The 24,060-nt window shown below is 59.9% G+C and overlaps 1 protein-coding gene across 1 annotated transcript in view; it reads left to right on the plus strand.

Moving 5' to 3' along the window:
* LGR6 (leucine rich repeat containing G protein-coupled receptor 6) overlaps positions 1-24,047 on the plus strand; it is a 94,182-nt gene extending 70,135 nt beyond the window's left edge. Inside the window, exons 7-18 of the mRNA XM_047755279.1 lie at positions 7,243-7,311; positions 8,886-8,957; positions 9,111-9,182; positions 9,833-9,901; positions 10,943-11,014; positions 12,570-12,635; positions 13,526-13,597; positions 13,881-13,952; positions 15,200-15,325; positions 15,747-15,910; positions 19,199-19,279; positions 21,161-24,047. Coding sequence (XP_047611235.1) covers positions 7,243-7,311; positions 8,886-8,957; positions 9,111-9,182; positions 9,833-9,901; positions 10,943-11,014; positions 12,570-12,635; positions 13,526-13,597; positions 13,881-13,952; positions 15,200-15,325; positions 15,747-15,910; positions 19,199-19,279; positions 21,161-22,416 — 2,191 coding nt within the window. The 3' untranslated portion in view covers positions 22,417-24,047. The remainder of the gene's footprint in view (positions 1-7,242; positions 7,312-8,885; positions 8,958-9,110; positions 9,183-9,832; positions 9,902-10,942; positions 11,015-12,569; positions 12,636-13,525; positions 13,598-13,880; positions 13,953-15,199; positions 15,326-15,746; positions 15,911-19,198; positions 19,280-21,160) is intronic.
* Positions 24,048-24,060: the final 13 nt, after the last annotated feature.

Here is a 24,060-nt window from a genome sequence, read left to right on the forward strand (position 1 = left end):
AAACCCAATTAATGATATTAAGCCTTTTGGTGGCTGTGAAAAGTAGACCAACTTGTGTGTCTGCTGTCTGCTCTGGAGTCTTGTGTCCAGGAAAAGGAGTGACCCGATAGGCGTGTCCTCCGTGCGGAGCCACCTCATGCACAGGCATCTCCCAGTTACAGGTGAGGAGACAAACCGAGCCGAGGTCAGTGACCGGTCCAAGGTGATGCGGCTGGTCCCAGAGGACAGGGGCTCTTCCACCCTAAAGCAGAGAAGCACAAGACACCTGGCTTCCAGATCAGAGACACCTGCTCTGACGTGCTTGGAAGCAGCCAAGGAGCCTGAGGCCCCCTCTGTCTGCCCTTTTCCCAGTCTCCCTTGGGCCCTGTTCTCGCTCGGATGCTCGGGGCCCGTGGGCTGCCGCTGTGTTAGCCCAGGTGCTGGAAGGGACCTGCTGCCCCTGGAGCCTCATTTTCTGCATCAATAAGAAGGGGCTGGGCCAGACTGTAAGACCCTACCAGCTCTGTGCTCTGAATCTACCAAGAGGCTCCCTGGATCGCAGGGTGGCCGTTTGCGCACAGCCGGGATGGGAAGGAGGCCCCGGAGACGTGGGTCCCTGAGCATCACACGCCTTCCCAGACATGTTTGCAGAATGGCTGAGCAGAAGTCAGCCTGGATAGTGCGGCTTCCAGACTGAGTCCTGGCTGGAGGGGGCAGCTTCTCTTTAACCTCAGCCCTTCCCTCTGCCGGTCCCCAGAGCAGAGGTGGAACCGTTAACTCTCCCTGGGCTTCTGGGGAGACCCTGGGCTGTTGAAGGTAACAGCCTATACCTCTGCGGATGAGGTCCAGCTGAAGCTAGGGTGTCTGTTGTGAGCTGGCCATGGCGGGGGACTCAGCCTTGGCAGGAGGCCTTCCCTGCAGCCACCAAGTGGGGTCAGGTGCCCATCTGCGCATGTGGCTCTGGGCTGCGCGACGTCCACAAGGGAACCCATTTGCTTCCTGAGGACAACAACCTTCCAGTCTCATGGGGGCAAAACCAGATACTCAGACGACCCCATTCTGGGCATGAACTTTGGGGGCTTCCCTCCCAGCGTGTCTTTCCTGGAACCGAGGGCCAGTGACCACCTCGTTTCTCCTCTGCAGAACGGAGGGAATGCTAGTACCCAGTGCCAAGGGCTGGCGCGGGATTGAATTGCCCCTCGAGCTGTGTTGTGTGACAGCCACACAACAATTACTGTCATCCACAGTATCTTCACTTTTCCACCAGCTGCCGTGTCACCAGTCTGCCCCTGACTGCATCTCTGGAGGAAATGCCAGGACAGTTCTGGTCGTTCAGGCTGCCGGGGTGGGATGGATTCGGGAAGAAAGGTGTATTTGAGCTGGACCTCAAAGGATAGCTAGGGTTTCAACAGCTAAGAATGCAGGGCAAGGGCATCCAGACCGAGGGCACGGGCGGGGACCGCGAGGAAGTCCACGCGGGGGTGAAACAGCAGATGGGGCTGAGGGATGACCCAAGGGTCGGAGCCCAGGAAGGAATCGGAACTCTGTCCTGCAAGGGCTGAGGAGGCCTTTCCTGAGTTTTCCAGTGGAGAGTGACAGTCAGCTTTGCATTTGAGCAGGACTTTCTGGCAGGAGGGTGTGTGGTGGGTAAGATGTGGTCCAGGCTCATCCAAACCCTGGTGCAGCTCTGAGTCCACCGAGGGAGGGAGGCCAAACTGCAGAGGCCAACAGGCCAAAGCCTGTACTTAGGCGAGAACGCAAGGGAGGTTTCCATCTGCATCAGGTCCTGTCCCAGGAAGGTGCTTTCTCCTGGTGGTGGTGGTGGTGGGGGGGTGGTCTTTGTGGTCACTTGGGCTTTCCTAGGGTCTCGCCATCCCCAGGGCCTCGTTGCCCTTGGCATCCAACTGACAGAGAGGCCACGGAGGGGCAGGTGGGATACGTGACAAATCCTGAGCTTGGAGGAAACACGGACCCCCTCCCTGCCTTCCCCAAAGGCAGCGGGGCGGGAAGTCTGCCTGCTGCACCTCAGCTGTTCCTCCTGCAGCCTCAGGACGGTGCTGCCAGGTGGAACTTTCCTGATGACACATCTGACACAGCAGCCACTAGCCAGCGAAGCCAAGAGCGGAGCTTTTCATTTATTAGCATGTCGTTAATTTAGTTGCTGGAGTGCCCAGGGCTAGTGGCTCCAGCCTCAGGTGCTGTGGCTGCAGGCAGAGGAGAGGGAGTGCTGTTCGGACAGAGAGAAAGGGCAGCTTCTGCCTTGGCTGCTGAATAGCCAGACAGCTTCTTTAACGTCCGGGCTCACTTTCCATGACTGTGAAATGGGTTTAACAGGAGCATCGCCCGCTCAGGTGGCCGTGGGGTTAATAGGTTGTGCGGGCAGAGTACTCTGTGCCGGGCGAGGTGGTCCCGTGGACGACCTGGAGCAGGGATTCCTGTCCAGAGAGCGCGCGGCCCCCTCCAGCCCCTAAACTGTGGCCTTCGCTCAGCTGAACAATGCCCCTTCTTCCCCGACCCCTGCACGCAGCCCCCTCCAGACCTGGGCTCGCTCTAGCCCTCCCTTCTCCACCCTGCAGTCCAGACCTGGTGCAGGTGCCACATCTCCCCAAGCCCCGCCTCCCGGCCGTGTGCCCACTCGTCTTGGGCTGGCTGACCCACCACATCCTGCCGCAGCTGCCCATCCCAATGTCTAGACAGGGCTGCTGCCCACCCATCTCGCCACCTCCCACTCCGCCCAGCGGGACTCTGTGTGTTTGGGGCTGGCAGCTGACACCCACTGCCCTGAACTGAATTCCTCTGGGGGCAGAGGGAGTTTCGAGGATGTTGCGGGGTGGGTAGGCCAGAGGTGACGTCCTTGCAGCCCTGAGTGAAGCGGGCTCTGGCAGTTACCCAGGTCCTCAAAGCCATGCAGACATCCAGACAGGAAAATTCATGCCACCTCTTTGGCCTGTGGTTTGCAGCATTCTTTTTGACACTTGCACGATTTCTATTTTCCCACATTTTTTCTGCAAAAATAACCTTCTGGTTCACACACCTTTTACCCCGTGTCTTCCCCCCCCTGTCTTTCAGGCCATTCTTGGCAAAATTCCTGCCCAGAAACTGCCAAGGAGGGCTGGACCCACTCAATTTGGCTGCCTGGACGTGGGTTCCATGAAGTATTTAAGAGCTCAGTGACAGCAAAGCCCGGGACGACCTGTCCCAGGACCTCTGGCCCCCTGGGCAACCCCGAGGGTACCATCAGGACGGTCTGGTGCCTATTGGATGTCAACCTCAGAGGCTGTCCCCCCAAACATGACAGATTCCTGTAAGAGTCCATTAATGCTTTTCATTAAACGGTTCATGTAGGCCTTTCGCTGACACATTTCTTCATGCAGTCAGTGTTTGTTGAGCCACTGCCCTGTGCCAGGACTCTTTTGGTGTTTAAATTAGGAAACAACCAAGTTTCTATTTTCAAAGACCTTTCATTCCAGCTACGTGGGCAGAAAATAAACACCTGTCAGGTGTCAGTATGTTCTGTGAGGACAAAGAAAGCTGGTGGGTCCTTGCTTATGGCTACATAACCGACTACCCAAAGCTTAGTGGCATAAAACACAGCCTGTGATTCCTTGTGAACTGCGTCTTGGCAGCTCTGCTGTGCAGTGGCTGTCACCGAGGGGTGGCTGGGGCATGAGGGGCCTGTGTTGGCTGCTGCTGGCCCAGCCCCTCCGTGAGGCCCTGGTCCTGCAGGAGCCCCCCGACCCCTCGACCCACCTCACACATGCGGGGAGCATTCCCAGAGGAGGCCGAGGCTGTGAGGCTGCTTGTGACCCACGACTGGTGGTCCCATGTCACGGCTACCCCGTTCTGATGGTCAGTGCTGAGCGGAAGAGGTCACCTTGAAGGGAGGGGCCTCGGAGGACATGGGCCCCCTTTTTCCTCCAGCTTGATTGGCTCTGACGGAACGGACACCTGATGTGGCGGGAGCTTCAGGAGGGACCCGTGATGCTTTGTTTGGTTCACTTACTCGCTGCAGAGTGATGAGAACTTGTGGCCAGCTTGAGTCTCCCCGGGGCAGGGGGACAGCGACCCACAGGGTCTGCTGTTTGCTGTGAGGGTCAGGGAGGCCTCCTGAAGAGGTGGTGTCTGACAGAGACCCTGCGGAGTGAGAGAGGAGCTGGGTGACTGGAGGCCTGGCCCCCTCCGCCCCCGCCGCCCCTGCAGGTCTGCACTCTGATGATTAAGGATCCACGTGTTACTGGGGTGGGGTACCTCTCCTGGGGCGATACGGGATTCCCGAGTGGGCTGAGCCAAGTCAGAAGGGGGTCCTGGACTTGGAGACCTTGAGACGTGAGGGTGGATGTTTTCTTGAACCACTTACTTATTATTTTTTAAGTTGAAGTACAGTTGGCGGGAAACTCCATCTAGCCTCTCAGGATAGACCGTGATGGGAGCTAACAGAAGAAAGGGAACGTATGTGTACCTGTGGCAGCAGAAATTGGCACAACATTGTGTTTTTGGTCTTTTTAGGGCCACACCCGCAGCATATGGAGGTTCCCAGGCTAGGGGTCGAATCGGAGCTACAACTGCCAGCCTACACCACAGTCACAGCAACAAAAACACCAGATCCGAGCTGTGTCTGTGACCTACACCACAGCTCAGGGCAACGCCGGATCCTTAACCCACTGAGCGAGGCCAGGGATCGAACTTGCCTCCTCATGGATCCTAGTTGGATGTGTTAACTGCTGAGCCATGAAGGGAACTCCTAGCACGACATTGTAAATCAACTATATTTTAATTAGAAACATGTAAACAAAATTGAAGTACAGTTGATTTACAATATGGTATTAGTTTTGGTATACCACATTTTTTTGCCATCTTTTTTTTGGGGGGGGGACTGTGGCATGTGGAGGTTCCCAGGCAAAGGGTCTTGAATTGGAGCTGTAGCTGCTGCCCTACACCACAGCCACAGCAACGTAGGGTCCAAGCCGCATCTGCGACCTACACCACAGCTCACGGCAACGCCGGATCCTTAACCCACTGAGCGAGACCAGGGATCAAACCCACAACTTCAATGAATGAATTCCTAGCCGGATTCATTAACCACTGCGCCACGATGGGAACTCCACGTCCGCTCTTACTCAGATTCTTTTCCCACATAGATGTGACTGTTTATACAATCTAAGGGCCTAGCCATCTGACTCGGTTTTCCAGCACCATCTGTCCATCCTGTAGGACTCCGGGCATTGGAAATGCTTCCCAAAACTCTGGTTTCAGAGAAAGTGCTTTGCACACAGTGCCCTCAGCTCACCGTCCCCTTGGCCGGTGGGGCCTAAGTCCTGGTTGGATGCACAGGAGGTGATGAGTCTGGTTGACCAGAACACGGCCAAGCAGGGCAGGGCTCAAGCTGCCACTGCCTGAGGTCCCCCCGGGGGGTTGGATCGGAATTAGGTGTGTGTGTGTGTGTGTGTGTGTGTGTGTGTGTGTGTGTGTGTGTGTATCGGGGGCGGGTTCCCAGCTCACTGGCTGCCAGACCCCTATCCCCCAGCTTTGCACCAGGCTCCTGGCTCTCCCTGTGGACTCTTAAGTGTGAGGATCCTGTCACTTAGAGGAGTCGGTCATTATCTCTGTGTTAGCCTGTATTTGACACAATCCCTGCCAAGTCACTCACCAAACACTCCTCACGTGGCCTCTGTCCTGGCCCAGGAGGGTCCTTGTGAATGTTGTCAGGGCAGGTGGCTTCAGAATGCTGAGAAGACGGGCTGGGTCATCCTGGGAGCTCAGGAGGGACGGACACTACAACTGAGGCCTCCCTCCACCTGCCAGAACTGCAGCCATCGGCGTCTGGGCCAGGGATGGGGGGTCGCCAGGATGACACTCCCAAATCAGCAGCACATCCCCAGGGAGCCAAGGCACCCGCCACTGAGTGCCACCAAAGCCAGTTTTCCAGAGCTGACCTCTATCCTGAGGTGTCTTGAAGGGGCAGGCAGAGGCCCGGTGACATCGGGAGCTTTCTCTGAAAGCCCTCCCCGCTCTCTCCCCCTCACTGCCTCCCTGGGGTAACACAGCCCCTCTGGCCGCCCCACCCGCAACCCCCAGGGCTCTGGCTCCTCCAAGGACAGTCAAACTCGATCTTGACTTCCTTCCTCCTTGCCTTCCTCCTCCGTCTCTGCCCCGTCGTGGTGCCAAAAGGGCACAAACACAGAAGTGGGGGGTTAAGGTCCGCATTTTGTTCTTGTCACCTGAACACCGCTGTGAAGAGCCTCCTTCTACAAATACCTTACCCTGGCTGCAGAATTTTCTGTAGGACAGATTTTCTGTAGGACTGGGTACAAATAATCTTTTATTCGCAAAGATACTGTCGCATTACGTCTAAAATGTGCACGTTTAAATTCCCACCGACACTTGGTGAGAAGGCTTGTTTTCCACACCATTGGAATAACTCGGGTTGCCGCCACGTGTTACAGTCATGTCCACTGTTTTCTGATTATACATGTGATATATGTTCCCTGTAAAGCAAACAAACAAACAAAACTGGGAAATGCAGAAAAGGGCAAGAGGAAGGAGTTCCTGTCGTGGCTCAGTGGTTAACGAATCCGACTAGGAACTGCAAGGTTGCGGGTTCGTTCCCTGGCCTTGCTCAGTGGGTTAAGGATCCGGTGTTGCTGTGAGCTGTGGTCCAGGTTGCAGATGCGGCTCGGATCCCACGTTGCTGTGGCTCTGGCGTAGGCTGTTGGCTACAGCTCCGATTCGACCCCTAGCCTGGAAACCTCCATATGCCGCAGGAGCAGCCCATGAAAATGGCAAAAAGACAAAAAAAAAAAGAAAAGAAAAGAAAAGAAAAGGGCAAGAGGAAAGAAAGATTCGCTGTCAGGCCTCCACCCAAAGGTGAGATGTAGTGTCTGTTTTTATAGACGCGGATAGCAGAGGCCACAGAGCCAAGGGGCTCACCTAAGGAACCTTCCAGAATCTCCAGTGCTGGTCACAAGAGGTTAAACATTGCCCCCTGGGCCCTGTCCCCAGTCACTGGTGTCTTCAAAGTATTGAGGTGCCCCTCAGGCAGTGGGGAGCTGCTCTGAGGGAGGGAGTTCCAGCTATCTACCCCTAGGTGTCCCCCCAAATCAGGAGGCCCCAGCCAGGTCTGGGGGCTGCAATGGAAGAGGAACAGCTCAAAATGTGTGTCCAGGCATTGGCACCAGGCCCGGCTGGCTGGGAACCTGTCTCTCCTGCCAGTGTCCCTGACCTTGGGGGATGTAGCCCCACAGTGACCACTGCCCTCCTTTGCAGGGACCTGAATCACAACGAGCTGCAGGAGTTCCCCGTGGCCATCCGGACGCTGGGCCGGCTGCAGGAACTGTAAGCTCCTGGGGTGGGGGGTGTCCTCTGCGCCCCAGGGCAGCCCCGAGCCCTTCCCCTTCCCAGGCTCCTCCTCTTAGGCCCACCTGGCTGCCAGTTGGGCTGGGTGTGTCCAGAGACGTCAGGGGACGGGAGCTGGGGCTGGTTTGTGACTTGGGGTCCCTCCTGGGTACCCTGTCCCCATGGAGACCACCAGGAGCCACTCTGCCCAAACCCCCCAGTCTCCACCGATGCATTTGCTCGCACCCACTGCTATGAGTGTGTGTGCTTGAGGCTAAATGCAAACCAGCAGTGAGACAGACACTGAGTCCAGGATGCAGAGCACAGGGGCCAGGCATGCGATCTGACCCTAAACTGTATAATCTCAGTAAAACCGCTGGGTGCCCAGAGAGCATAGAACAGGCAGGGAGGCGCCTGAGATCAGCCTTGAGGGATGAAGGGCATTTAGGTGGCCCTGGAGGATGCGGGCATTTTGGGAGGAAGAGCTGGGGAGGCAAAGAGCCGGTGGGAAGCTGAAGGGGCCAGGGCGACCTCGGTGGGAGGAGAGGCTGCTGGGCAGTGGGCAGGGTCTGCCCCGAGCAGAGTGGGACCAGCGGGAGTCAGTGACCAGAGCACAGCATCAGTCCCCACTGCCACCTGTCACCCCGCCCAGACATCTGACGGGGCAGATGAGGGGAACCAGCTGCCAGAAGGGCCTGGGTGAGAAACATCACAAGTCCCCCGCTGCCACCGAGGCACCCAGGTCTGCCTCTCTCCTGGGCTGAGAAAGTGAGGATGGAGGGCTGGTCAACCCAGAGGGCCTGCCTGGAGGCGGCAGGAGCTGTAAGTCCCAGGAGAGGGCAGAGCTGGAAGGGACACCTGAGATGGACGGTCTGTCCACGTCTGTGGGGAGGGAGCTGCTTGAGGGCAGGGCTCTGTGTCAACCTCTGAGTCCCTCAGAGTTTAGCTCAGCGCCGGCCACCCTGGCGTGCTCAGGAACATGCAGAGCTCAAGTCGTGGGAATTGGGACGGAACCAACCAGCAGGCTGGGCGGGGCGCGGGCAGAAGGTGAGAGCAGGAGTGAAGGTGAGGTGATAGGCCGCGGAAGGAAGGGGGTCGCAGAGGCCATGCAGGTTGGGAACTGACCCCCTCAGCAACCAGGCACACTGTCCCTTGGCTTCCAGAGCCCAGGCCGTCAGCAGGGCCTGGCCTCCATCTCTGCCCCCATCTCTGCACGACGCCCTCCCTGTGGCCGCCCGCGGCTCATCCCTCCCACCCTGTTCCTTAATCTCAGGGCCTTGGGCCAAGCCTGCCTCCAGCTGGAAGCTCTGTCTGGAACCCTCCCCCCACACCCCTCCCCAGCTCCCTCCTCAGAGAGCCTCCAGGCTTCCCGCCACAGGACCCTGAGAGCACAAGGCCTCCTGGGGTTGGGCCGGCCTCTTGCCCCTGAGCGGCTCTCACAGCCCCTCAGGCGCACCTTCTCTCCAGGCTGCCGTGCCTTTGGCCTTGCAGCCTTTCCGCCCACCCGCTGGCGAGCGTCCGTCCGGGGATCCCGTGCCTGTCCCCACATTCCCTGACGCTGTGTCCTCCTCCAGGGGTTTCCATAACAACAACATCCAGACTATCCCAGAGAAGGCCTTCCTGGGGAACCCTCTGCTGCAGACCATGTGAGGCCCCGTCAATACCACGGCTGGGGGGGGGGGGGATAGCGGGGCGGGGGCGGGGGTGGGGGCTCCCTGGCCTCTTCGGGGAAAGCAGAGACCTGCCCCAGTCAGGCCGGGAGGTCAAAGGGACTCGGTCTCTTTTTTTTTTTTTTGCAGACACTTTTACGACAACCCGATCCAGTTCGTGGGGAGGTCTGCATTCCGGCACCTGCCCAGGCTGCACACCTTGTAGGTTGGCTCCCCCCCCTCCTTGTCTGCACGTCTCCCTCCGCTGGGGCCCGCCCACGTATGGAAGGAACAATGGGCCGACCGGTTCGGGTTCCCCAGGGACCCCGGCGCCTCAGCCCCTGGCCCTTTGCTGCACCATCGTGTGGCCTTCTGCCCCGAGGCACCCCTCTCTCCTCTCAGTTCCCAAACCACATGCTGCTCCTTCAGAAAAGCTCCCACAGAGGACACTCCTCGGCAGCAGCTCAGGGACTTGAGCCTTTAGGGCACACGCTCTGCTTACACATCCCGCTGCCCTGACCCATGGAGCTGGCGCTGTCCTTACATTTTATCACTGGATCCCAGGCGCTCCCCTGGGCACCAGCCTGGGACCCTCCTCAGGGTCCAGTTGCTGGACTCCTATCGCACGCAGGCCATGTGGGCTCCCTGAGATGGGGTCTGGGGAGGGCAAGCCGTGGGTCCGAGAGAACCAGGGGGCAAGGTGACAGGGGAAACCTGCTCCAGCAGCCAGGCTCTTTCCGGAGGCACTTCAGGCCATTGCTCAGCATGCAGCCTCCACCAGGGCCCGAGCAGCTGGGGTCCCTGGAGGGAGGTGGGGTAGGGGAGGTCCGTGCAGGCTAAGCCCCCTCCGAGCTTGCTAACTCTGTTTCTAGGTCCCTGAATGGCGCCTCGGACATCCAGGAGTTCCCAGATCTCAAAGGCACCACCAGTCTGGAGATCCTGTGAGTGGGAGCTGTGCTGCTACCCCCACCTCCCTCCAGATGCTCCCCCAAGTCTGGCCCAGAGGCCCCCTGGCTTGGCTCCAGTGCAGGTGGTCGGGGCAAGGAGGCTGGTCTCCCCCATTTTCCACCCTTGGGTTTCTCAGACCCGCCTTCAGAGCCCCTCACCCCAAGCCGTGGGCGCTGGGCACCCGTGAGGGCAGCAGGCCTGCGAGCTCCCCCTGCCTTTCCCTCTCTGAAGCCAGATCCCGGCCATGGTTCCCATTTCTGTGGTGGGGGGGTAGTGGGGAAGGGTGTGGGTGTGAGAGCACAGCAGGTGCCCCCGACCCCCTGCACTGTAAGAATGAGCAGAAGGACCGGGAGAACACCCAGGAGTGTCAGGAAGAGGCTGTGCTGCCCGCGTCACCAGCCTGTGCCTGTGAGACTGGAACATCGGGCCCACGGTGGGGAGGGCAGAGGGTCTGGCTGCAGGGCGCCAGCCAGGCCGAGCCCTGGCTGTGCTCCTCTGTCCTCCCCACTCCCACCGCCAGTCCCAGGGGAGCTAATAGTTCCTGGAGGATGACCTTGGCCTTGCCGCTTTCCCGGGATGCCCCGGCCCTAAGTCCGGCTGCTCTCTGACCTGCCCGCTGGCTCCTGCCCCCTTCCCGGGGCACAGGGAGCAGCTCTGGGCCTGGTTCCTGTGGCCCCACTTGGTGGGCTTTTCTGTCCACTGGCTGCCCATGCTCACCACCCCCTCTCTAGCGGGAGCAGAGGGCATCCTGTCCCTGTGTCACTGGAGACACCAGGAGGCATGGGGCCCATGGTGAGGAGGGCAGAGGCTCTGGCTGCAGGGTGCCAGCCGGGCAGAGCCCTGGCTGTGCCCCTCTGTCCTCCCCACCCCATCCCTGGTCCCAGGGGAGCTCCTTTCTCTCCTGCAGTCCCTGCCTTGTGCCCCCACCTCTCTTTTGTCAGCTCTGTGCCCCCTCGTCAGTGTCAGGTCCAGAACAGAGTGGAGGGCTAGGGGTGGCAGGGCCTGGGGCCAACTCTGCTTCTGTTCTTGCACAGGACCCTGACCCGCGTGGGCCTCCGGCGCCTCCCCCCAGGGATGTGCCAGCAGCTGCCCAGGCTCCAAGTCCTGTGAGTGCCTCCCGCATCCTCCCGTGTCCTCCCCGCATCCTCCTGTGTCCTCCCCCATCAGCCGCATGTCCCCACGTCATCCCCGCGTCTTCCCATGTCCTCCCCACACCCTCCCCACATTCTCCCATGTCCTCCCTTGTCATCCCGGCGTCCTCCAGTGTCCTCCCCACATCCTCCCCCATCATCCCACGTCCTCCCACGTCCTCCTGTGTCCTCCCCACATCATCCCCACGTCATCTCCATGTCCTCCTCCATCATCCTCACGTCCTTCCCACGTCATCCCTGCATCCTCCCATGTCCTCCCCATGCTGTCCCCGAGTCCTCCCCATGTCTTTCCCACATTCTCCCGCGTCCTCCCTGAGTCCTCCCTGCATCCTCCCGGATCCTCCCCAAGTCCTCCTATGTTGTCCTGAGTCCTCCTACGTCTTCCCTGTGTCCTCCCCATGCCTCCCCATGTCCTCCCTGCCCCCATGGCCTGGCCCCCATCCCCTGGTCACTCCTCCTGGAAAGCAGCACAGCTCAGGCTGCCACTGAGACCTGCCTGAGGGGCCTGGGCTCCCTCCTGTTTAGGGTAAAAGACTTGGTCTTGGGAGTAAGATCTGGGGTTGAGGCCCAGCTCCCCCACTTCCTAGCTGCACGAACCGGGGCTCCCTCTTCAGTGTCTCAGAGCTTCAGGTTTCTCATCTGCAAAATGAGGGCACATTTAGGAGGGTTGACAGAACCTGGCAGGAGTTCCTGCTGTGGCGCAGCAGGATCAGTGGTGTCTCTGGAGTGCTGGGACGCAGGTTCGATCCCTGGTCCGGCTCCATGGGTTAAGGATTCTGTGTTGCCACAGCTGTGGTACAGGTCAAAACTGTGGCTTGGATCTGATCCCTGGCCTGGGAGCTCTATATGCCCTGGGGCAGCCAAAGAAAAGGAAGAAAAAAAGCACCTAACACATAGAAGCTCATCCAAAAGGGGCTCTAGAATGTCGCTTGAGTCCCCATCAGAAGAGTAAGCCTCCTGGGTATTTAAGTGTCCTGTGGTGTGCAGGCAGTTTTCTCTTCCCCGTCCCCCCGCCTCGAGGCTGATTGGGATTGGAGGCTGCGCACCACGGACCTCAGCCCCTCGGGACCTCGGCCGCTCTGCTCAAGGCGGGGACCCAACACTAAGGCCAGCAGTGAAAGGGTGTCCAGGGACAGGGCCCGTCAGAGGACGGACAGTGTGTCCCTGGGAAGGTCCTGTCCCCTCTGTGTGTCTCAGCCACAGCGAGCACCCCTAAGGGTCTCAGCTCCGTACCTGTGACGCCAGGTGCTGCACCTGGGTGGCCTCCGCCAGCCTGCATGTGGTGACGTGGGCCCTGCAGGTGCCACCGCACCTCTTTCCTGTCCTCACACCTGTCACCTCCTGCGCCCCATCCCCGAGGATCCTCCCAGGGCCTCTGGGCAGGGAGAAGGGAGCTCAGCGGGGGGCCCGAAGGGAGGTCTGGTGGGAAACGTGCCTGGGGTGAGGTGTGCCCACAACCACGCCCCTGAGGGTCCCCGGCCTCACCCGCGCCGTCTTCCCCTCTCCCCAGGGAGCTGTCTCACAACCAGATCCAGGGGCTGCCCAGCCTGCACAGGTGTCAGAAGCTGGAGAAAATGTGAGTCTGGGGGTGTGCTGGCCCCGAGGTTAGGGCTGGGAGCGCGAGAAGGTCTGGACAGGGCCCAGGACTCAGAGATGGTGGCCTAGGAGCTGGTACCAACAGGGGTGTCTGGGAGACTCCTTGGGGGTCAAGGCAGCAGGAAATGTGACGGTGATCAGGGCCTGCAGAGGGCCAGGCGGCAGGACAAGGGGCGGCCTAGGATACTGGAGGCGCCCCGGCTCTCACGTTCCATGAACCACACACACACACACTCACACACACACTCTCTCTCTCTCTCACACACACACACACACACACACACACACACACACACACACGCAAAATCCTTTGTGAGAGAAGAATCTGGAACATGCAATCTACAGTGAAGAAACCTCTTTACAAATTCTCCAAGCTCTGTTCACCTAGCTTCTGTTCCCCAAAGTAAGCGGGACCCTCTGGCTCCGTGTCTGTGCCATGTTCCCAGGCAGGGCGATGCTCCCGGGGCCAGGGCAGGGGCATGTGACAGCCTGGGGGAGGGTTTGCCCCGTGGCCAAGGCAAAGTCCACCTCTCACACAGGCCCCAATCCGCTGAGCTCTGCCTCCCAGCCTGGGCCTGTTGCTTGGGCCTGTCCTGCTGCTGGACCCGGGTCCAGAGGACCCAGCGGGTGAGGTCAGCTGGGCCGGGAGCCAGGTCCGGTGGGAAGCCTGGAAACTGACTCCCTTTGGAGCCACAGGGACCGTTTTGCAGCTTTGTCTCCTGACCCACTTACCCAAGGCAACAGGGTCCCCTGTGTGTGCTGTAATTCTGGTGACTTCCAGGCTGGGCCCTTTCTTCTCCCCGTGTGTGTGTGGGCGGGTGGGGGCGCTGAGTCTGGCCTGTGGGCTCATCCAGCCTCTCCCCTCCCTAGCGGCCTCCAGCACAACCGCATCTGGGAAATCGGAGCGGACACCTTCAGCCAACTGACCTCACTACAGGCCCTGTGAGTACCAGGCCCCCCACCCCACCGCCCCGCCTTGGGACACGTGTGATGTCCTGCACGAGGGCTCTGCCCACACATAGCAGTCACTTCACTGGCTGGTACCCAGGGTGCCCAAAGCCAGGCAGCCACATCCCTTCTGGGGCCACAGCCAGGTTGGGAGCCAGGCAGCAGTGACCTTCCCCCCAAGCTGAGGGTCCTTCTCCTGGGGGCAGCTCAGACAGGCCAGGGGAGGGGTTCCTCCTTGTATCACTGTCCCTTCCTGTTACATGCTCTCTGCCTGTAGGGACCTGAGCTGGAACACCATCCGGTCCATCCACCCCGAGGCCTTCGCCACTCTGCGCGCACTGGTGAAGCTGTGAGTACCCACTGCCCAGCGCCCTCTCCTCTGGGATGTGGGGACCTGTTGGGACTATGGGCTGGCCAGCAGGACCGGATGGCCCAGCCCCAGGGCGAGACACACATACGTGCTCCACACATCCTGGGACACGGCTGCAGCCTGACCAGTCGTCCTCAGGCTGCGTGACAGGCTGCAGGCTGCCTCCTGTGAGCTCTTCGCAGCCTCTGCCTCCCATGCACTGGGGCGGGGGCGGGTGGGGGGGGGAATGTGGGAGTTTAGCAGGCCCCCAGCGGTGGCACCTGTGCAGGCAGTGTCCTGATCACTGGGTCACTGTCCCAAGGCTGGAAGGGCTTCTTGGGGGGGCCCGCTGCACACAGAGCTGTGGGTCCTTCACTGCAAGTCCCCGAGGAGGGGGGCGCTCCCTGTAGAGATGGTGCAGCCCACAGCTCACTCTGCTTCAGAGGTGTTCCTCGGCCCTGGGCGGGGGGTGGGGGGTAGGAGGCGGCCTCCCTGGCTCTCACCTCCCTCCTCCATTCCCCCTCCCCCTTCCCTCTCTCCTTCCCCCCTTCCTCTCTGTCTCTCTCCCTCCCTCTCTCTCTCTGGGCTGCCAGTCTCTGGGCTCTGGGCTCTGGGCCGAGTCTGGCAGAACTCTCACCTCCACCCCCAACTCCACCCCGCCACCCCTGCCATTTGCTCTGCCCCTGCCAGAAGGCTGGGGAGGATATTTTATCCTGAGAAAGATGAGGATGTCGGTGCTCGGCAGGCCTGTGACCCCTCGGTTCCCGGGGAGCCACTGAGGGTGCCAGGTTTCCAGCGCAGGCTGTCTCCACAGACAATCTGTGGGTGCAGGTTTGGCTGCGAGCCTGGCCTCCTCTCATGTCTCTCGGGGGAGGCCGCACGTGTCCTCACCTCTAGCAGCAAAGCCACCCCTGAACTGAGTGGGTAACCAAGGCCCGCGTGTGACCAGATGCCCAGTCCCCAGCTCTGGCCTCTGTGTCATCAGGAAAGCAGGGCGCCAGGGGCGGGCGCAGCAGGCAGATGCCCCGATGGGCAGCCCAGGACTTCGGATGGGGCTGTGCTGCACAGGAACTGGAGTTACTTTGACCAGCCCCAGGGCATCACGGGCACCTACGGGCTGCATGTGGAGCCCTGGAGGCCACGGCCTCCTCCCAGTGTCACGCTCCTCCAGCTTCCACGCCCTCAGCCCAGCCCTGCCCGCAGTGGCCCCCCAGCCTGCCCACATCCCTGACTGGTCTCTGTCCTAGGGACCTGACGCACAACCGGCTGACCACGCTGCCCCTGGCTGGACTCGGGGGCCTGGTGCATCTGAAGCTCAAAGGGAACCTGGGTCTGTCCCAGGCCTTCTCCAAGGACAGCTTCCCCAAGCTGAGGTGAGGCTGCTGGGCAGGGGCCAGGTGGGGAGGGACAGGAGAAGCCTCGGGCTTCCTAGGAGAGGCTGGTGGCCCAGAGTCTGGCTCCTGAGTGAGGAGGGCCCCTTCCTCCTCACCCCCTGGGTAGCATCTCCCTGTGTCAGTCCCAGCCCTGGGGGACCCCAGTGCTCATGGTCTTGGGGACCAGGGGACACCAGTGCCCGTGGCCAGGGGGCACCCAGAAAGCCCACCTCCCAGCTTCAGTCTCTGCACGAGGGGGAGGAGGCCGGACTGTGCTCAGAGCCCCTTGAGGCAGGAGGTGGGCGCCCTGGGGTGGGGGGCGTGGTACCCTGAGGACAGAGGGCGGGGCTGGGCGCTGGGCCCAAAGGCACGGTTGAAGCCCCACTGTTCCTAAGGCAGCCACCCTGCTCTGAGCCCCCAGGACCCTGGAGGTGCCCTTCGCCTACCAGTGCTGCTCCTACAGCGCCTGTGCCCTCCTCTCCAAGGCCTCCATGCAGCGGGAGCCCCCGGACTCTCACCCTGATGACCAGGAGGCTCCAAAGAGGCCCCTGGGCCTCCTTTTTGCCGGACGAGCTGAGAGCCACTGTGAGTGAGCCTGGCAGGGCCGGTGGCTGTAGGGAGGACGCTAGAGAGGAAGCGTGGTGCCCCCTTCCCGGGGAGGTGGCTGGGGCTGCTAGGGACCCCGGGGGAGGGGGGACTGCCTCTGTGGGTGCCTGTCTCCCAGGCCTGGGTGGGGGGTTTACATGGTCCCCAAGGCCGCCCCGCACTGCACCCCACATAACCCGCCCTGCCTCCAGCTCACCGCTCCGCCAGGACGCCTTGCCACTTGGGCCCTGCATCGGGCCTTCCGTTTTCCTGTCAGCCTGAGCCAAGCAGGGTTGGGTTAAATCAATTAAATTAAACCTGCTTCCAGAAAAAAAGCCCCTTGTTATGAGTCCCAGAGCCAAGGGAGCAGCTCAGGCATTACTGCTGCTTCTCAGCCTCAGAGGCCCTGGTGCCCTGCCTCGCAGGAAGCTGTAAGCCATTCCTGCTCTGGAAGGGCTGGCTCCAAGGCACAGGGGCAAGCAGGCGGCCAGGGGTGGAGGGTCCTGCCAGTGGCTGGGGTCTCAGCCAAGGGGCAGGGGCAGGACAGAGAGCAAAGGGCCCCCTAACTTTCAGGTTCCTTTTCCATCTCTTACTCCTTCTTCACAATGTCACCAGAGAAGCCAGACTGAAAAATCAGATCAAACACATTAGAAGAACATTCACAGCAGTGTAGACAGACCCGGGTTCTAACGCAGGAGGCCGTTCACCAGTTGGGTCACCACGCACAAGGCCCTAAACCTTCTCGAGCTTCCATTTCCTTGTTCGGGGGAGGGTTGGCAACCCCACCCACTCGAGTGTGTGCAGCCATCCTCCCTACTCAGAGAGGGCGCCCTTGGGTGCCACCCGCAAAGGTGTAGCTGGAGCCCAGGAGGCCAATGGTGGGGTGAACGAGAGTCCCTTCCGGGAAGGAGGGTGAGGCACCGGTTTGCACTGGCCTCGCAGACACTTCCTGGGGACATTCGGGCATCCGCTGTCCACTCCCCAGGGGCTGAAAGAGAGGGGTGGAAACGTTCCTTCTTCAAGGTGAAACTTTCCACCAGGCTGAGGTCTTGGAGAACCGCAGGGTGTGGGAAGGTGGCCCTGTCCTGTAAGGGGAGCTGGCAGGGCCCCCACTTCCCGCGGGAGCAGGGGGAGCAGAGCCGGAGGGCCGGGCTGGGGGCCGCGGCTGCAGCCAGATCCAACTTCCTCCTCATGAAAGAGTGGTTACTTAACACCTTGGCTGCGACTCCCCAGCCTCAGACGGAGTCCAGGGGCTGCACCCTTGGCATTCTGTTTGTGCATTTTTACTTCAAAGCATCGCTGAGCTCCATTCTGGAGCAGAGGCGGGCAGGGCAGGGAAGTGGGGAGGGCTGAGATGCCAGGCTGTGGTCACCCAGGCCTGGGCAGCTCCAGGGAGCCTGCCTGCCTCCCGGGAACACTCCCAAGTGAGGTGTTTACCTGTTAAGTGGGAGGAAGGCTCCACACAGGAAGCGAACATGTGAGCCCGAGTGTGTGACCGTTGCCTGCTCCAGCCTGTGCTTGTCCGATGATAGAGAGCCACGGGGCACCCGCTCCCAAACCAGCAATGCCAGATCCTTAACCCCCTGCTCTACAGCGGAAACTCCACTAAATCTTTGTTCTGAAAAAAGTCTTCCAGTGATGAGTTGTTGGTGGGAAAGAGAGTTCATCTTTACAAACCGTACAGTGGTGTAGATGGACATTTATCACTGCGAAATCCTTAGAGAATTTGCGGCCCGCCCTGGAGTTTGCAGGCCCTAGTTTAAGAACTAGCACAAGAGCGAATAAGAAAAAAATCTCATTTAATTCAAACACGTTATAGAGTTTCCTTTTTTTTTTCTTTCTTTCTTGTCTTTTTAGGCCCGCACCCGCGGCATATGGAGGTTCCCAGGCTGGGGGTCAAATTGGAGCTACAGCTGCCGGCCTACACCACAGCCACAGCCACACAGGATCCTTAATCCACTGAGCAAGGCCAGGGACCGAACCCACATCCTCATGGATACCAGTCGGGTTCGTTAACCACTGAGCCACGACAGGAACTGCCCAGGGTTTCCTTAGCAATGGATCTACCTTCCTAATCCTATTCTCTCAGACTAACAGAACCACAGAGCCTAGACTCAGAATCAAAAGAATGTTGAAGATTATCTGCTGACTCAGCAGAGACGTGCCCTTTCTTACATCTGGGACTCTCTGCTCCAGTCTCTCCAGTGACAGATGAGGCCCCGCTTGTGCATCTCTAACGCCCCCAAACCATCTCCCTGTCTCCCTGTCCCCTGCCCCCATCAGTCCCTCCTCTGGGAAAATAATAAACATGTGGGCTCTGCAGCCAGACGAGACAATGGTATTGCTCCCTCCTTTCCGCTCATTCTTAACTTGAAGGAGCCCCAGTTCCTCACCTGTCCAGTGACACCTGAGGGGTGCCTGCCCTCCCCCACAGCTGCTGGGCGAGCCCATGAGCCCCTGAGGATGAGGACTCACTGGGTGCCTGCAAGGTGAGAGCTGGAGGAGCTCGGTGCTGGCCGCCACGGGATCCCCTGGTGGGTGCAGCGCAAGTGCCATGACGGCCCCGCCCTGCTGGTCCCCACGGCACACTGAGAGCAGGGCCACCCCCGTTTCCCCGCAAAGGCCCAGTGCCCAGCACAGGGCAGGCACTGTACTCAGCCCATGCGACCTGCTGGACAGGACTTTTCCATCTGGAATGGTGGCTTGTCTCCTAAGATCTGGCCACTGATGCTTGTTCTCCCCGGGGCAGTTGGCCGGGGTGGGGTCAATCCATCACACCCGCAGGCCTACAGCCCTGTGAGGACAGCATCAGCCCCGCCCCTGCGGCTCCCAGTCCAGCACCCCAGGTGCTCCACTGTTGTCACCACCCTGCTCCACCTGCTCCACCTCTGAGCGTATCTAGCTCACTGCTCAGTGTTGGTGCACGGCTGGACCCAGGGTCACAGAGCTGGGCTGGCCAGTGTGGACAGACGTGTGTTCGCTGGCCCCAACTATCAATGCACCCCATGCCCGCCTCTAGACATCTGCCCTGGGGACCTGGGAGTGCCCTGAGTTACAGTGGGAGCAAGGCTTGGGTATAAAGGCCCACAGGCGGATAAGCCATGTGTGGATAATGGGGAGCTGACCACATGCTAACCATAGGCAGAAACCTTCATGCAGGGCCTCGGGGACACCTGTGCCCAGACTCAGACGACTTCTCGAGGGGTGAGGGTGGGCACGCATTTGGATAAAAGTGGGCTTGATTCCCACCGAGAGCAGGGCCTGAGCCACTTCTTGGTCTCTCCTCAGATGATCTGGATCTGGAGGAGCTCCAGCTGGAGATGGAGGACCCCAGGCCGCACCTCAGTGTCCAGTGCAGCCCTGCTCCAGGTGAGATTGGTGCTTCTGAGGGGAGGGCAGGGACTGGGGAGGGGGCGCCCAGCTCTTGCATGAGTTCAGTTGCATCTGGTCATCGCTGGGGAAGGGACTGGGGTTGTCCCCCTTGAGTGGCTGCTTGAGGGGAGCAGCAGCAGGGGAGGGGAGTCAAAGCAGCGTTTCCAAATTGCCAGTCAGAGGTCATATGTCCAGGAGGAAGAGAGAAGCAGAGAGGGTGTCTTGAGCCCCTGCTCAGGGTGGGGTGTGGGCTGCCCCTCCATCTGAGACCCACAGAGTATGAGCTCTGGTGGAGATGGGCAAGGCCCCTCCTCAGCCTTCTGCCCGCCCCCCAGCAGGAAGGCTGGAGGAACTCCAGGTACCCTGGGGGCTCCTTCCAGCACCGCCTTTTCCTTACGGCTGAGGAAGCCTCCTCTGAGTCTCACCTAAGCCCATCTTGCTGTCAAGAAAGAAACCTCCTCCTTGGTGCAGCCCAACCTTGGGGTTTAGCACGAGGTCCCTTCCCTTGGGTATAAAATGCCCCAGGCCTCCCCAGAGCAGAGAGCTGGGACAGGGCTGTTCAGGAAGAGCCCTAGGCCGTGACCGCGTGCCTCTCACCCCACTTTCCAGCCCCGCGCTTAGCGGCTGCAGTGCGCCCTCTAGTGCCCTCGGCTCCAATTAGACCCCTAGCCTGGGAACCTCCCTATGCCGCAGGTGCTGCCCTAGAAAAGGCCAAAAAAAAAGACACACAAAAAAAGAGAATAAGAAACTATATACAGTAAAGTGCCAAGTTAGTTTTAAAAAATCCATGTGTTAAAAAAACCCCAGAAAACATAGCAAAATGATGAGTTTCCCTGAGGGGTGGAATCATAAGTTATAATTTTTCCATTTTATCTTTGCCATCGATTATTGGTAGTCAGAAAAAAATGTTTTGAAAAATAGCTGTCAGAAAAGCCTCTCAAATTTCCAGGCCACTTAAGCACCACATTGAAAAGCAGAAGTCAGGAGTTCCTGTCGTGGCGCAGTGGTTAACGAATCCGACTAGAAACCATAAGGTTGCGGGTTTGGTCCCTGCCCTTGCTCAGTGGTTTAACGATCCGGCATTGCCGTGAGCTGTGGTGTAGGTCGCAGACGCGGCTCGGATCCTGCGTTGCTGTGGCTCTGGTGTAGGCCGGTGGCTACAGCTCCAATGAGACCCCTAGGCCAGGAACCTCCATATGCCGCAGGAGCGGCCCAAGAAATAGCAAAAAGACAAAAAAAAAAAAAAAAGAAAAAAAGAAAGAAAGAAAGAAAAGCAGAAGTCTGAGGTCAAAATCAATGAAGGGATAGTGTTGGAAGCTGCGAGCTGGCTGGAGGACAGGGCGTGAGGGGAGAGACAGGAGCCCAGGTCTCACCTGCCTACTGCGGAGCCCTGCGGGAAAATCTTGATTTCCTCAGCTTTGCCCCAAACACCGACTGGCGGTGAACACCCAGTGTGGTCGCAGAGCCAGGGGAGGCCTGTCTGGCTGATGCCCCTCGGAGGGGCCCTGGGTGCCAGCAGGGCAGAGCCAAGCCCGGCAGCCCCTTGCTCCTCTGTGGGTCTACCCCAGCCTATCCCCAGCGCTGGGGCCCTCTGCACTCCTCCATGCCAGCCTGTCCCTTCCTTTCTTCTGGACACTGTTCCAGGGGAAGGTCCTAACACTTCCTCCGGGCCAGTTTGCACCCCATCTCTCGCATTCGTCCCGGGCTAGTGTCCATTGACCTGCAGCCATGGGAGAAGACCTCATGCCTGTTGGCACAGCTCCTCCCCAGCCCCACTGAAGCTCCTGAGAGACCGCAGGGCCCGTGTCAGTCCCAGGCCTTGGCGCAGGATTCTGTGTCCAGTAGCCCGGTGCTAGCATCCGGCCCTCTCTCCCACAGGCCCCTTCAAGCCCTGTGAACACCTCTTCGAGAGCTGGGGCGTCCGCCTGGCCGTGTGGGCCATCGCGCTGCTCTCCGTGGTCTGCAACGGGCTAGTGCTGCTGAGCCTGTGTGCAGCCGGGCCTGGGTCCCTGCCACCGGTCAAGTTTGTGGTGGGGGCCATCGCAGGGGCCAATGCGCTGACTGGCCTTTCCTGTGGTCTCCTTGCCTCAGTTGATGCCTTGACCTTCGGCTACTTTGCCCAGTACGGTGCCCGCTGGGAGACAGGGCCGGGCTGCCGGGCCACGGGCTTCCTGGCCGTGCTGGGCTCCGAGGCCTCGGTGCTGCTGCTGACCCTGGCCGCCTTGCACTGCAGCGTGGCCGTGTCCTGCGTGCGGGCCCACGGGAAGGCGCCGGCCCCGGGCATCGTGCGGGCAGGGGCCCTGGGCTGCCTGGCACTGGCGGGGCTGGTGGCTGCCCTGCCGCTGGCCTCCGTGGGCGAGTACGGGGCCTCCCCGCTCTGCCTGCCCTACGCCCTGCCCGATGGCCGGCCGGCGGCCCTGGGCTTCGCGGTGGCACTGGTGATGCTAAACTCCTTCTGCTTCCTGGTGGTGGCCGCGGCCTACGTCAAGCTCTCCTGTGACCTGCCCGGGGGCGACCTGGAGGCCGTGTGGGACTGCACCGCCGTGCGCCACGTGGCCTGGCTCACCTTCACCGATGGGCTCCTCTACTGCCCTGTGGCCTTCCTCAGCCTGGCATCTGCACTGGGCCTCTTCCCCGTCACCCCCGAGGCTGTCAAGTCCGTCCTGCTGGTGGTGCTGCCCCTGCCTGCCTGCCTCAACCCGCTGCTCTACGTGCTCTTCAGCCCCCACTTCCGGGAGGACCTACTGCGGCTCTGGCCCTGCCCAGGGGCCCCGGGGCCCCTCAGCCTGGCTGCCACCGGCCAGCTGGAGCAGGGCTCCTGTGACTCCACCCAGGCCCTGGTGGCCTTCCCCGACCTGGAGCTCATCCTGGAGGCTGCCGAGGGGGGGCAGCCCCCGGTGTTCAGGGCCTATAGCTTCCCCTCAGTGACCATCGCTTCCTGCCGGCAGCCCAGGGGCCCCCAGCTGCAGGACGGCCACTGTGTGGAGCCAGAGGGAACCCGTTTTGGGAACCGGCCACCCCCCATGGAAGGAGGACGACGGCCAGGGGCCAAGGGGGCCACGCCAGCAGGTGGGGGCTGGTCAGAGGGTGATGGCTTCCAGCCCCCTGGCTCAGCTTCTGCCTCACCCCTGTAAACGTTCACCCCCTCTCCTGCCTCTTCCCTCCGCTGCCAGCCTCTGCTGGGAATGACAGCTGCTTGAAAAGAAATTTGACCAAGACTCAGTATGATGGTGGCAGATGGCTCTGTCCCAGCTCCCTGGGACTGCCTCCCTTCCAGGCCACCGCTCTTGTGTCCTGGGCCCAGCTCTGGCCTCTTTCCTGCTGCATCTGAAGCTCAGACTAGAGGTCTGGGTGGTTGTCAGCTTTAGGGAAGTGAGTGGAGGAAAAGGCAGGGACCGGGCTGTGGCCCCGAGCGGTGCGGGGTGGGGGTGGAGGGCAGGGGGCCACAGAGAAAGGCCTGGTAGGGGCCACCAAATGCATCTCCCAGTGCTCGTGGATTGGGTACAGATGTGCTCTGTGGCCCACTGGTCTTGCATGTGTCACTCAGAAAACTGCCTGTGAAACGAAGCTTTGGAGAACAGGACACTTCTTCTCAGAGACCCATGGTGCACATCAGTGTGGCGGTGAGGCTGTGAGAACCCTGCTGCAATGAAGTCGGTCGAACTTAGTTTAACCCAGTTCCCCAAATTTACCAGTAGGTTTGCCTTTTTGGTTTGTGTGGAGTATCTACTAGAGATTCACAGACTAGCCCTCGTCTCTCCTGGGGACCCCTCTCTGCACTACCTGGTGACATCACAAGAGGCCGCCAGTCCTTGAAAGCCATTTAAGTGGGACCAAGAGCACCCCCAGTCATTGTCCCCAGCCAGCTGGGTCTCACTCACAACTGAAGGCATCTTGGCTTCTAGAAGCCCCAAATCTGACTTAAACAAGCCCGCGAATAGGAGACAGGCCTGGAATAAATTAATTCTTGGGCTTCAGCAAGAGACGAGTAACTGATTTTGAGAAATGGGTTCAAGAGTCCCATAGAAGTTGGAAGTTTATGGAGATACAGAGGGAATTGTCATTCTCCGGGATTGAGTCATGTTCTCACGTCCCTGTCGCCATCCCCAGGCTAGTTCCTTGGTGACGAAGGGAAGCTGCTTGCTCACAAGATGCCCTCTGCCTGGCCCGAGACCCCCAGGCTGCAGTACTGGGGGCGTGACGGGCTCTTCCTGCCTAAGCAGCCCTGGACACCTGCTTTCACGCCTGCTTATTTCTGCCTGAGTCTGTTTCCTCCATCATCCACACAGGATGAGGACAGGCCTGTGTACTGTGATGTCACGAGCAGGGGATTCAAGCTTGGGGCCTTGTTGTTCAGAGTAGCCCGTGCTGCGAAATGAAGCCAGGGGCAGAAAGAGATTGTAAAAATCCATGTAAATCTGCACGATTATTTGGCTAATCCATCTGATTTGTTCACTATTATTTCTAGAATACTTGGCACATAGCAGGTGTTTGATAGGTATTTGTTGGACAAACGAAGGTTACAGCACAGTAACTCTGACCAGCTATGTAAGTCACCACAAGGGACAGCCGCCAGAAAAATCAACAAAAGGCTATATGACCCCATCCCCACACATGTAAGGCTTCTGAAGACCTAGAAATCTGGAAGTGTGGTGGTCACCGCACTGTCTCTAAAGCTGTTTTAGCTCCGTGTCCGTCATTCTGTGTCCCGAGGGATGCTGGGGCGTTGGTAAAATAAAGGGTGGCAGTTGCAGGCCTTCTCACACTCGTGTTGTGTG

This window comes from Phacochoerus africanus, chromosome 12 (assembly GCF_016906955.1).
Source record: "Phacochoerus africanus isolate WHEZ1 chromosome 12, ROS_Pafr_v1, whole genome shotgun sequence".
Classification (NCBI taxonomy): domain Eukaryota; kingdom Metazoa; phylum Chordata; class Mammalia; order Artiodactyla; family Suidae; genus Phacochoerus; species Phacochoerus africanus.